Here is a 12915-nt window from a genome sequence, read left to right as displayed (position 1 = left end):
GAGTGGCAAATTCATGTCATTAAAATATTGCAAAAATTTAAAGGTTCACAAGCAATTAGATTTTATTATTCTTGTTTATGCCCCTGAAGAATTGTTCATTTTAAAACTTTATAGTTAATATGTACGAAGATAAAACAGTGGCCTGTCTCGCTCTGGTGACAGAAGTCAAGTGACTGAGTGAGCTGAATGAATCATTAGAGAAGATCAGCTTTTGGAGCTACTCGCTTTGATTCTTAGCTGATTCTTAGCTGATTATTGCAACCAATTCACATCCAAGAAGAGAGTCTGTCCCCATGTTATCTACGTTCCCCTTGGACTAGCACAGATCATGAATCGGTCTAGTTCAGAAGCCCAGAATTACACAGATGCTAGCAAAATTCAGCATAAATTGGCTCTTACCCGTGGGACAGTCCATTTCGCTCTGTTTCGATTACCAAAAGGCTATCATTACAGCCGGACAGTCAGTTACACAGCAACGCACCCTGCAGCACCCCGGCATGGCGGTGGGGCGCTGACACCTGCCGGCCACCCGGGACCGGCCCTGGCACCCACCTGGGACCGGGATCAGCCCCTGCCCAGCACCCACCCGGGTGCCAGCACCACCCGACAGTGACCTGCACCGAGGTGCTCTGTGCCGGCGCCAGGCTGCGTCTGACGAGCAATGCAGGGGCGAGGGAGCAGAGGCTGGGGTTGCTCTGGTGGGCAGCGGGGGGGTAAGAACAAGGCTGTGCTGAGAAACAGCCGCCGCTGGGCCAAGAAAACAGACCCAGAAGCCTAAACTTTCAGGAAACAGCAAATTGCTGGGGGTGAAAGAGGGAGAAGACCCCTCTTGATGTCATCAGTATCCACTCCAAGGAGGAGCCATGGCTGCCCAGTTGCCTCTGAGTCAGCCTGACTGCAATTTTTGTCTTTGAGCCTTGCTGCTGATGCCTGACCCCAAATCCAACCCCGCCGGTCTGCCCGAGTAGAGGGAGACGAGCAGTCCTGTCTCCTTCAGCTGGGCTGGCTGTCCTTGGTGTCCAAGCTGGGTGCGCAGCATTGCTGAGCTCAGACTGTGCGTCCAGGCCGCAAAGTTCATTATGGCGTGTCTGGGGCTGCTCTGACTAGATTCCCTAAGCAGCTGAGAGGTTCATTACTCCATCCCCATGCTGCTGGCACGACCAGTCCTGCTCACTGCCTCTGACTGCTCAGGCAATGAGCTCCTTTTTTTTTCTTTTTTTTTTTTTTTCTGTAGTGTCACAGAGTCCAGGAGCGTAGAGTGTGCTTGTAACTTGTTCTTCTCGTGCTTAAGTGGTGGAACTGAGATGTTTGCAGCAATTTCAGGACAGGAAGAAGATTTCTCTTTGATTGCTTTTTAATCACAGTAATAACAGTAATGGAGGCAGTGAGCGGAATTGATGGGAAAGAGCTGAGCTCTGTTCTGTGGTAACTCCCATGTGGAGTAAACAAGGAGGATTTACTGGCTTCTCAAGTGAATTGGTAGTATCCTCGCTCTTCAGGAATGACTCAGCAATGTGTGGGGAAAAATAGCTGGTATCCAGTACCTGGGAGAAGAAACATGCCAGGCATCCTCTGGAAAGCTCCCTGCTTTGTGTATCTAGGGAAAATGAATGAACCTTGCCTGCCTCTGTTCTTATCCCTGCAGATTCACGTGTACGGTTGCTCTTTTAAGTGGCTGTCAGGGCTACCTCTATGTCTGGCCTTGAATCCGCACCTTTAGCAGCCCACAAGGGATTTATTCTCTCCCTCGGAGACAAGAGAAGCCGTGATATAGGCAAGAAATTTGAGCCGTGCAGAACCGGAGGCCTATATCCCCAGAAAGGTTCAAGCAGGTGGAGGGTCCAGAGCCAACTTCCCAGGGAGACTCAGGTCCAGGCTGGGGCAAAACAGTGCCCCAGCTCAGCAGTCTCCTTGCAGCCTGGTCTCTCCCAGGCTGATTTTGGCCTGCGTGTATGTGAGCAAACGCTTTCCTCCGGTGGGAACTGGTGAGGTTTAACTCTGGCAGGCGAGAGGCACTGAAATCATGAACAACCACAGGCTGAGGGGTTTCTAGAAACGCCCTTGCAGGGAAGGACTGGCGTGGCACCGGTGTTTGGGAACTGACCTAGCTGGGCATATCTGCAGGGTGGTCTCAAGGTATTATACTAGAACGGTGTCTGTCAGTCTGGCTGTGACCTTCAAGGATGTGGGAATTTTCTCTGAGCTGACACAGCCCTGACTCAAAATACCCAGAGAGCAGTGAAAAGAAAGCCTGTAGGAGCTGGGAAAACAGGTTCTCCAAACCCCTTGCTCATATAAAGAATATTTTGAAGAGACTTAACCTCACCGAGAGTCTTACAAGCATACAAACACCAAAGACAGAGAGACCTCATCCCCAGGGTTTTTGGTCAGACATGGAGCTTTCTCCTTTATTTCTGCAGTATGTGTTGCACACGTGAAGGGCCTCATTTACATCAGCGCAGTCGTGTCCTGTCTGAGGAGGTGGAATTCCTCTTGCTTTGCTGATCAAGACAAACATGATAAAAACAGTTCACGCACGATACACCTCAAAGCCGCGCCTCTAGTTCCCCGGGACTGTGGGGTACAGCGGGGCCAGAGCTGTGCCCTGCCTGCGCTCCGGCGGGGCAAAGGGCCGCGAGGAGACCAGCAGGGATGGAAGGGGAGGCCCGGCGTCCTCCCAGGCTAACGCAAACGGGGAGCAGCTCCGTTCCTGTTGCTGGAGCGTGCTGGTGTGAAAAGCGGTGTGTGCGAGGTCTGAGTGAGGCCCTCGAAGCGAGGAGGGGAAGGGGAGCAAACAGGCCGTGGGGGCTGCAGAGGTGTGGGGTAGGGCAGAGCCGACGGGGAGGGGTGGCGGGAGGAAGGGGATGCTCGCTTCCTTGGGCTGGTCGTTTGTGCGCTGGGCGAGGGGCAGCGCGGGTCCCGGCCGACACCGCAGCAAGCCTTCTTTAGGGCAGGAAAGAAGGGGGGGATTTTAATATCCGAGTTTTGGAGGAGGAGAGAGGGATCATGCCCGCATTTTGGAGAATGGAAAGGAGGTGGTGGAAGCTTTTACAGGAACATAAGGGACCCAAGTGACTACTGACGCCTGCTCCGGGGCAAAACATCAGTGAGATTTGGGGAGGGCTTATTTTATCCTTTCACACACGTACTCAACCCCTCAGCATATTTCCTAGCAACTCTATCCCAGTTTCCCTTTCTTCACATCCTTCTCTACCATGCTATCCTCTTCCCCTCTGGTCATTAAGGAAAAAAAATATTATAAAATAAGTGCCATTTCAAGTATTCTGGAGCAACCAACTGTCCACCTCAGAAGTTTTGTCTGAGGTGTCGGATTAAAAAGCAGTGAGTATCTTTGCACGGGGATTAGCAAGAAAGTAATTTTCAGGGAGTGACAGGCGTGACCTCTCTTAGCAAGGTGTTGCGAGCATTTAGGGGTAGGAAAGGTGCGGGGGAAGCCATTCCAAAACCCATTTGAATAGAGCAAACAGTGAAAAGTAGCTGTCAGGTCTTGGTTCTCTGTTGTGCAGCTGCTTATCACCGTTTGAGGGCTCTGATCCTGCAATGGGCCGTCTGCTCCCATTGACTGGCCTGGGCAGGTTTTTTGCATAGCATGGACCTAACCTCTCAGTTTTGTCCAAGGGGAAGGGAAATAATCTCAGTGAGATCACGGAAAGGTTAACCAGCCCTGGCTAGTTTGTAGCCTGGGTGCTGACGTGATTCGTCTGTCCAGGGGACAAATAAAAAATGTTATCCTGAACAAAAAGCTATGGTACTAATTCTCATTGCAGAAAAAAAAACCTGAACCACAATATATAAATCAATTTTGTTTTAGGGAAATTAAAAAAAACCCAGAAAACAAAAAACCACCCAATACCTATGGCATCTAATCAATCATATATTAGTAAGATGGATTTTCTTTTTATTTCTTAATTTGAAAAGGTGGCTGGAGGGGTACTTTAATGGGATAGAAAGCCCTCCCTGCCCTCCACCAGGAGCTGGCCTTGAGCTGTAGCAGCTCCAAATAGGTCTTGTTGGCTGGCTTCTTGGAAGCCAGCGGGAGCAGAGCCGAGCTGACGAAGCAGCCCTGAGGAAGCGTGCCACTGCCAGTGTGGGCTGGGGGAGTCTGCGGGGACCTCAGGGATCAGGCAGTGCTGATCCCCGTGAGAGCCGTGTGTCCCCATCCGAGGGAGGCAGGGCCAGCTCTCGGGGTAGAGAGGCATGGGAAGAGCTGTTACTGCTCCCAGTGGCTGAGGCCTCTCCATTCCAGGAAGACCTTTGGGCCCCCCCAGCTTGGGACCTTCACCAGGACTTAAAACAGCTATGGTCATATAAACACACTCGGGACAATTGGGCAACTGGTACAGCAGAGTCGGGGGGGTGCCACCCAAGCATGCATGCTTCCCAGGAGAAGCAGAGCAGCTCGCTCTGCAGAAGCAAAGGGAAGGGCATTGACAGAGGCAGTAAGGAGGTGACAGCAGAGGATGGGGTTATGTTGTTAAGGCCTGCAGAGCTTTCAAGGTGATTAGGTGATTTGGAAAAAGTCCTTGTTTCCTCTAGTAAAGGCTATTCCCTTCTGCACCTTCCCTCTCCCTGGCAGAGATTAGAGCAGTAAGGTTAATATAGTAGCAGGTACATCCATGAAAATCCGCAGCTGAGTCTTCACTCCAAGTGCTGCCAGCTCTTCCCTAAATCTTCAGGAATCAAGGTGCCTCGTTGGAAGTGGCTCCATTGCCTTTGTTGACGTAAAAGGGGCGGTAATGTGACTGCAATGGAGAATTTGGGGCAAGTGAGTTTGACCTACCTTCTTTTTCTATACTTCACCCTCCTAGGTAGCCCAGCCATACGTATCTTGACATACTCCTATCTTAACACCTTCAGTCTTTCCTCTTGCAGAGCAACACCACCTCATTTCACTACTAGAGGTGCTGGAGTGATCAGATGCAAATGGTGTTGCTTTTTGATTTATACACATGCTTTGCATGGACTTCATTCCTGAGCCAAATGAGTCTGTGCATCATATAAAATCTCAGACTATGACTCATGGTTTGATGAGAGGTTTCTGGGAGAAGAGGAATGTCACCTTTATTTTTATGCTTCTGTCAGTGTCTTTTAATTGCCTGCTAACCTGAGAATCATGGGAGTTTTCACATTTAAAGCCATGCACAGTTATGCGAGTGAGCAACTAAGTTGCATGGTCTTTATTTGTGCTTTCTGGCTGGCAAGCCAAAACTCTTGTGCATGGAAATTCTCACACAATGGTGTATTGCTTATTTGTGTCCAGTACTAAATGTTTGTGTAAACAGAAGCGTAAGTGGAGAGACGGGCAGAGCCTGAAGGAATTGCCTGCCGTTTTCTGTCTCTCCGGCTTTGTTTACTGCGGTCTCTAATTGTGTCTCTTCTCATCAGGACCGACCCCAGGAATTTCATTGTTATCTGCACCATTACAAATAAGCAACATGTGGCAAAGTTGTGTTGTGCAGCCTCATGTTGGCTTGGGATGACTGCAAAACACAAAAGCCCATTTATAGGTTCTGATAGCTGGTTGCACTGTTCAGGGGAAAATCTCTAGCCTGGGTGAGAGTATGCTTACGCAATGAAGTGTCGAAGGTAATTGAGAACAACTGTGGTTTTGTGGATCATTATTAGTCTGATCTGTCTTAGGTTTGATCCACTGCCCAGATCTCGCTTGCAGAAGGTGAAAGACACCTCACAGCAACACGCTGGTACACTTTTGTGCAGCGCAGTAGTTAGTATCAGGCGTGGCGGGAGGCTGGAAGCATGGGCAGAGCCAACCCAACCCATCTTGCTGTTCAGAGTTGACTCCCAATACTCCTGCTCAATGTTCCCTTTTGTTGAAATTCTTTTCATTTTATGGCTTTAATTTCCGATATAATTAAGAGATAGAAAAGAGGGCCTTCATTTTAAAGAACTCCCTGTGGGTTAAAAAGACATTCCTCTTTAAACAGTATAGTCCTGTGCTAAAATTCATATTTACAGAGCTTTTAGAATGTGTATTACTTAAATACATATTTAAGACTATTTTAAAAGCTAGATTATTGGCCCAATAGACCATAAAAACTCCTGCAGAGCTACTGCAGTCCAGAGCATTTATTTCTGTTTTGGGACTTTTTAATGCTTATATTTATCAATTCGATTGTTAGGTTCAAGGCTATCTGGTGAATATAGGCTATCAAAATAAAATAGACGTTACAAGTGTATGCCTGAGAAAGAAAGGGAGACAGAAGGCGACCGGTGACTTTGTGTGGGAGAAGTTACCCAAGCTTTCTCTATGGGGATTAAGGCAAGCAGGAGTTGTGTTCATGGAGCACGGCACACTGACTGTCGTACAGTGGGGTCCTTATTGCCAAGAAGACAATACTCACATTTGCCAGTGCTAACAGAGACTTCACTTTCCTTACCAGACCTCCCCAGTCTAACACCACCATTGGGGAGGATAGGTTGGTATCTAAAAATCACTGGGAAAAGTCTCCATCTGGGCACACACATGATGAAGTAGACGATCTTTTAGGAAGGCAGTGATCAAACGTAAGACAGAGAAAACTTTGCAGTTCCTAAGAGATGTGCTTTGCTCTAACACATTCAGAGACTCGAGGCTGGACTTTCTGAAAGTGATACAGTCTACCAAGGAACGTCCCTTTCACTGGCATTCATCTCCTGGTGGGGCCTTGAAAATTTAGCAGAGATATACAGCTGCAGTCCTTAGGCAGCCACTTTCTAACTGTTGTGTGTTTCCTCTGTTTTCTTCCTTCAGCATGGGAATGCTCTCGATTCTTGACCCTCTCCTTCTTACAAGTCTTATTTCTAGGGAACAGTAAATAATCTTTCACAAATGTAAAATCAGAATTCAAAAAATAGATTTCATCTGTGGAGATGGGGGCAAAAACTTGACAATCTCAATTCAGATCGTGCAAGATCTTAATGCAGCACACTGTGAATGGATGTTAAGAAAAATGGATGAACTTAGTGCTTCTGTGGTTAGGCATTAACTGTTTGTTAACCTTGTATACTTAAGATTACAAGAGCTAAAATATCATTGTCCTCTCCCCCTTATAATGTACTATTACCTGTTTTGTGCTAACAGTGCACAAAGAGTGTTCTAGTGATTTATGATTGTAGTCCGACCCCTCATCTTTGATATTTTATCTGCCCGCTGTAAGTTGTAATTAGCAAGTTTTCATGGTTTAACTTTTATATGGTTGTCTTTGGTGTACTTTACATAATCTGCGCTTTCTAGATGTCACAGACTACTAAGAGTGTATGATATCCCTGCAGGGATGAAAAGTACTACAGATAGCAGCGTGTGTGCTATAGTGCTTGTTAGAGCTTCTAGAAGCCTGGATCAGCTTTTAGACCAGGGCAGAATCTTTTCAAAATGTCATTTCTGAAGTATTGATTATTCCTAGAACCCAGAACTGTGGAGGCGGGAGGGGGGGGGGGGTTAATCTGCATCCTTCTGTGGATGAAGTTAACCACAGAAGAAAAATAATAGAAGCTGTTGACTTGAAGCTTGTACTTTCCCATCTCCAAAGGATGCAAGCCCTAGTCTCTGAATTCTCAGGTATCCCTAGAACAGATAGTTCTCTTGCTGAAGCTGTGCACGTGCTTTCACGCCAAGGGTATATTTCTTACCAATACAGACTGCTTAGAGGATTTCCATGTCTGTGGCGTCACCTTTGCAGACTGATGTCTCACTATTGAAGGATAAGCTGTGACAACATAAAACAGCCTGTTACAGATCGGTCCCTGCCACCATCCCCATCTCCCCTTGCGAGCGTCAGGATGAGTAGCAGGACTGGAAGTGCCACATAATTAGTATTGCATTGCTTAACATTGAAATGCAGCCATTTCTGGGGTGGGACACAACAGCCGTCAGACAGATGCCTATTCACCACCTAATCAGTTAGGAAAAGGGAGTAGAGGAGGTCTGTCTAATTAAAATGTCTGAGGAACGCAGAGAGGTGGAATGCAATCGGTCCAATTAAATTTAGGCCAAGTCCCGAACTAAGCATTCTAACTCTTGCAAAGAACACTATCAGCTATTTAATTAGTGCAAAGAGCCACGGCCTGGGTTTCATGTCAGAAATTAATGACAGTACCTCTGGCAGCGTGATAAGTCCTAACCCCTTTCTACCACACCACCTCTGTTCTGATTCAAAAATAATACCACCCCCACTGAATCACAACCAGTTTTGGTGCTATCAGGCACTGGCCTTTCCACACCATTCGCAAATTAATCAGACCTGACTCTGCTTGGCAGGTGCTGATGCTCTTGGATTCCACCTCTGGTGCGCTTGAACTTTAGTGGGTAGTGAAAACAGGATTTTGAGATGGTGAACGGGGGATTCTGGTTCAGACGAAGGAGGACTGGCAGCTACTGCATTTTTTTTTTTTTAAAAAAGGTTGTGCTCAGTGGCTGTTATTCTTCCACGAGGACAGCTGTTTTAAAACACTGATGAAGCTAGAGGGGTAAATGGCCATGAACATAATTTTGCAGTATCTTTTTCTCCCTGGTCCCTATGCCATCTAAAATTCTCATCTTTACCCATTACAAACAAAATTTAAAACCCCTTCAACTATTCACTAGATATGAGTTTTTAATACTTTTTAACACTAATAAACTCCCGTTGCCCTGGTTCAGCAGAGTAAGTTGCTCATGTAAACGTGTGTGTATCTAGGAGATTGACGGTCAGGGCAGGAGATATTGGCCAGGTATAGGACTGCTGCAGGTCTTCTCTAGGAGAGCAAGAACAGGGTTAAATGTCTTATCACCTAAAAAGGGGGCAGAAAGAAGGGGGAAAAACTAAATGCCTGGTACCGGTCTTAGTGAAGAGGCTCCCATCAGACTGTTTGCTGAAGTCACCAGGCGGATTCTGTCCCACCGAGGAGAACTGAAAAGGCAGCTTAGTGCCATTGCCTACTGGAAGATAGAAGAGGTTGGGTTATTCCATGGTATTGCATGCTGCAGTGGGGAAGCCTAAGCATTTCAAAACACACCCAGCATTTCAAAATTACCTTCAACTAGCTTAGGGGAAAATGGGAACTAATAGCTTTGTCCCTTTTCCCTTAGTAAGAAAAGGCAAGTGAGAGCAGCCAGTTGTAGGGTCCTGGTGTATGCAGTGTGCGAGTGTGAAGAGATCCCAGTGCTCCAGGCAGGCAGGGAAGAGCCTTTCTCTTGAGAGACCCAGAGTGCAGGTGTGACTGAAGAGCAGCAGCTTCCTCGCAGGTGAACTGCATCTCCAGAGACTGGAGTAATGAGGCAAAACTACGTAACTGCCAAAGCTCCCTTGCCTCCAAGCAGTTGAGGCTTTATTCAAAGCCCATTGAAATTAAAGCAAGGCTTCCCCTCCTGGCCTCCTTGGGGTCAGGCCCTGGCTGCCAGAATGAATCTGAGAGCAGGGAGGATGAGAGGGAGACAGCCCTGCCTGTGGCATGAAAAGCAGAAATGACTTAGGTGTGGCTGTGAGTCACGAGAGCTCCCCCAGGTAGAGTGGCCATGGAGGATGCTTGTAGGCTGCGTCTGAATGAAAGGAAAGGCAAGACCTTCTGAGCATGAATGAAGCGAAGTAAGAAACTATAAGCAAGAAAAAGGAAGGTGGGGATCTGTGAAGAAAAGGCATGACTTTGCTGCTGCTGGTTCGCAGTAAACTAGCTCAAACATCCCATTGTGCTGGATGCTGTACAGACAGTGAACATTGGTCAGGCTCTGTCTTTGAGAACTTATGAGCTAAGTAAAAGGTGTATGTGTGATGGAGATGAGCAGCTTTGTACGTCTGAGACTGGCCGAGGGTATTTGGAGTCTGCTCGTGCTTCTGCCACAACCTCCACAGATTGCCTCAGATGATGTTGGCACTCCTGTCGATCGCAGCTGGTTGGGCATCTTGGCATCTTTGCAAATTGCCCCCTATGTTTTCTATCTTTTTCTTTCACTGTCTGAACAAGGAGGGCCAGGATGCCTTTCCCTCCTATATACACAGCACCTAGAACAGGGACGCCCTGAGTTTGGGTGTGTGCAGATGGTGCTGATAACCCAGCTAAGAGATGGTTCTGTGAGACAGTGATTGAGAGGTGACAGGAGAGCTGAGAGAGGAAGCAGAAGAGGTTGGTTAGCCAGCTAGAAAGCTGTGGCACGGGGGGTTAGATCCTTTCAAACTGAAGTCGGAATTACCCGTACCAAGTGTTTCCTCAGTCGCTTGGAAGGAGGAAAATTCCCATGATCGTGGGTTGAAACTGGCTGTAAAACAAGAGCATCCAGTTCAGCAGTCGGCTCCTGATGAGCTGGCTCAAAGGCCTGTGCCTGGCATTGCTCTATGAAATAGTCCCCACCAATTTGGAAGCAGCCCCAAACCAGAAGTCTGGGTCCAGGGAGTAGAGGAAAGCCTAGTCTTTTTTCTCTGGGTTCTAGGGAATGGTGAATAGACTTCTCATTTAGAGAACAAAGCTCTCTCACTGCCACAGAGCTGTCTTTAGCTGCATTAAATTGCCAACTCAGGTTTGTCTACTGAACGTGACTAGTCTGCAAAGAGACCTGCAGACAGAGGCTTGGATTTAGAGCTCAAGACACACAAGTAGAGGAGCATTTCTTGCTCAAGCACACATTGTCTCAGCCACTGTGACAGGCATGTGCTCCAGGATGTCACTAGGACATCGTGCTGTGGTGCAGACTGGTGCCGTTATACCCCTTTTGTGAAACACTGGACTCCCAGAGGAGCGAGAGGGAGATGACTACTTTGAGCTGTTATGCTGCCATCCTGTGGACTGCTTTTCTGTTTAAGCAGTGTTTCTATTTAAGCAGTTCTCTCTCCCTCTCTGTGTGCCTCTGTCCCTTCTACTCTTCATTCAGAGACTTCCAAAGGTACAAGATGATCTTTCCAACCTCCTCCTGGCTTTGGCCAAACTGTTTGCAACATCAGGAGAAGAAAGCTCAGTGGAAGAGGACAGAAAGGAGTGTTGAGCAGTTGAACAGACTGTTCCTCTATCTTCTAGGCAGCATTGAAATCATTTATGTCTCCCCTCTGCCTCATTATGTCATCCCTGCAGGCAGATGCTCTGTGATACTGTCTTTAATGACAAGAGCAGTGGAAGGCTCCTTGAATTTAAGCAGGGCTTAAAAACCTATAGGTTCAGCTCAAATCCAAGCAGTTTCTTAGTATGGGCCACTACAATTAGTGCAGAGCAATAATTGAGTAGCATTCCTCCTGTGGTCTCAGGCAGAATTTTCAGTGATCTAACCTCGTGAGAAAAAGGGTGTGCTACAAAACTGTCATGAGATATTAAAAGATTCTGTGCAATGCACAGAGTGGTCCTTTTTTTCCTCTCCCATTTTATGGAATTCCTTAGAAAAGATGCAACTGGAGGCAGTGCTGGACTTCTACATGGACACACTGATAGAGCATAGAAAGCTATAGAGAGTTAAATGATTATGGGTATATTGCATTATTCATCGGATAATCCTTTGCTAGCCAGCATGCAAGCTCAGTGGGTCATGTCTCCTTGTTTTGCCTGCTGATTCATTCCCAAAGTCCCCATCAGTGTGGTCTCAGCAGCTGGTTCCTTTCTATCACACTTGAGCCCTCATCCTGGTGGAGAATCCAGTGCTGTTCGATCCCCATTTCAGCAGAGACTGTGTGTACAATCACATCCCTAGTGGTTTTTTGTACAAAGGAACCTTGTTGGTAGAGAATAAAGAATGAGTAGCTTTGGAAGGGAACATGTCTGTGCTCTCAGGAAAACGTAGATGTGTAGGCAGAACAAACGCTGCCCCAGCATTTGTATATTCAAAAGCCCATTGCAGGAAGCAGTGGGCCACTGAACTGCCAGCCACTCTACAACCCTTGCACTACTCTGCAGCTGACTGCATCCAGCAAGTGCCCCCGCTGGCTCCAACAAACAGCGCTCAATAAGACACCCTGTATCTAGCAGTCCCTGTCGATCCCTCCTGTCTCTTGGCACGTCCTTCAGGAGGTTGGCATGCTGGATCCCAGTTGCTCCCAGGTCTCAGCAGCTGATCCTCCAGAGAGGAGCAGAGGGAAGCCCAGGCGCTGCTGTCCAGAGCAGCGAGCAGCCAGGCTGTACCATGCTGTCGCGCTGCCGCAAATGGCTTTTCCCTTCCTTTTGCCACGTCAGGTTTCAGCCCTGTCCCAGACACACATGGGAGCAGTGATGGCAGAATGGCATTGTCTGCTGTGTTCCTCCCATCACACACACCCCCCCACCCCTTAAAACGCATGTTGGGCCATTTCCACCTGAACCCGAAGCCCCACGTTTTGGGTAGAGATGGGTTCAGGACATGCAATTTTAGAATTAACTTTCAGCCATTCCTTAAGGCTGAAAACAGTTGGATGCAGGGCCGGGACCGTGGTCTCTCCCCAGCATCGGCAGCTCCGCTTAGCAGAACACGTGTTTCCCTGACAGCGCGGGGCCTGTAAAGCCCTGAAGCAGCTGGGGCAGAACAGCAGCTCTAACCATCCGGGCGGTGTTTGGAGACAGGCTCCGTGCAAAACTGAACCCGCTACTGGCAAAATGCCCCTCTGCAGTCTCTGATGAAGAGGCTTCCCCCTAACTTGGGGGGCCTGCAGGAAACAGCCCTGCTAAAGGCTTGCGGATGCTGAACTGGGAACGTCGTGTCTGCTCCTGATGGCATCCTCGCCCCCACGGCACCAGGCAGGGCTGCCAGCGAGCTGCCAGGCATGGGCTGGTACCAGAGGAGAAGGGCAAAGTGGAAATCCAGACAAAGGGCTCAGTGTTGGGATGTGAGTTATCCCCAGGAAACCCTAGCGACAGAGCAGTCCCACTTCCAACACGCCTTCAGGGGAGCGCCGCTGCTAATTGCTGGCATACCCCTTCACCCTGCCCACCATCTGGCTTTGCAGAACATCAGCTGTGAACACCTGGCAA

General features: G+C 48.2%; 1 protein-coding gene across 11 annotated transcripts in view; it reads right to left on the bottom strand.

Moving 5' to 3' along the window:
• Positions 1–1983: 1983 nt before the first annotated feature.
• TRIM29 (tripartite motif containing 29) overlaps positions 1984–12915 on the bottom strand; it is a 63595-nt gene continuing 52663 nt past the window's right edge. For 7 of the 11 annotated variants that reach the window (XM_075774695.1, XM_075774689.1, XM_075774691.1 and 4 more), the window contains 4 exons: positions 10193–10252; positions 8837–8938; positions 7651–7727; positions 1984–4763 (listed from right to left, as the gene is read on the bottom strand). In XM_075774695.1, coding sequence (XP_075630810.1) covers positions 4701–4763; positions 7651–7727; positions 8837–8938; positions 10193–10252 — 302 coding nt within the window. In that variant the 3' untranslated portion in view covers positions 1984–4700. The remainder of the gene's footprint in view (positions 4764–7650; positions 7728–8836; positions 8939–10192; positions 10253–12915) is intronic. The other 4 variants (XM_075774697.1, XM_010307986.2, XM_075774698.1 and 1 more) reach the window with 4 other exon arrangements.

This window comes from Balearica regulorum, chromosome 23, assembly GCF_011004875.1.
Source record: "Balearica regulorum gibbericeps isolate bBalReg1 chromosome 23, bBalReg1.pri, whole genome shotgun sequence".
In the NCBI taxonomy this organism is placed as follows: domain Eukaryota; kingdom Metazoa; phylum Chordata; class Aves; order Gruiformes; family Gruidae; genus Balearica; species Balearica regulorum.
This window is presented reverse-complemented; position numbering and strand designations above follow the sequence as displayed.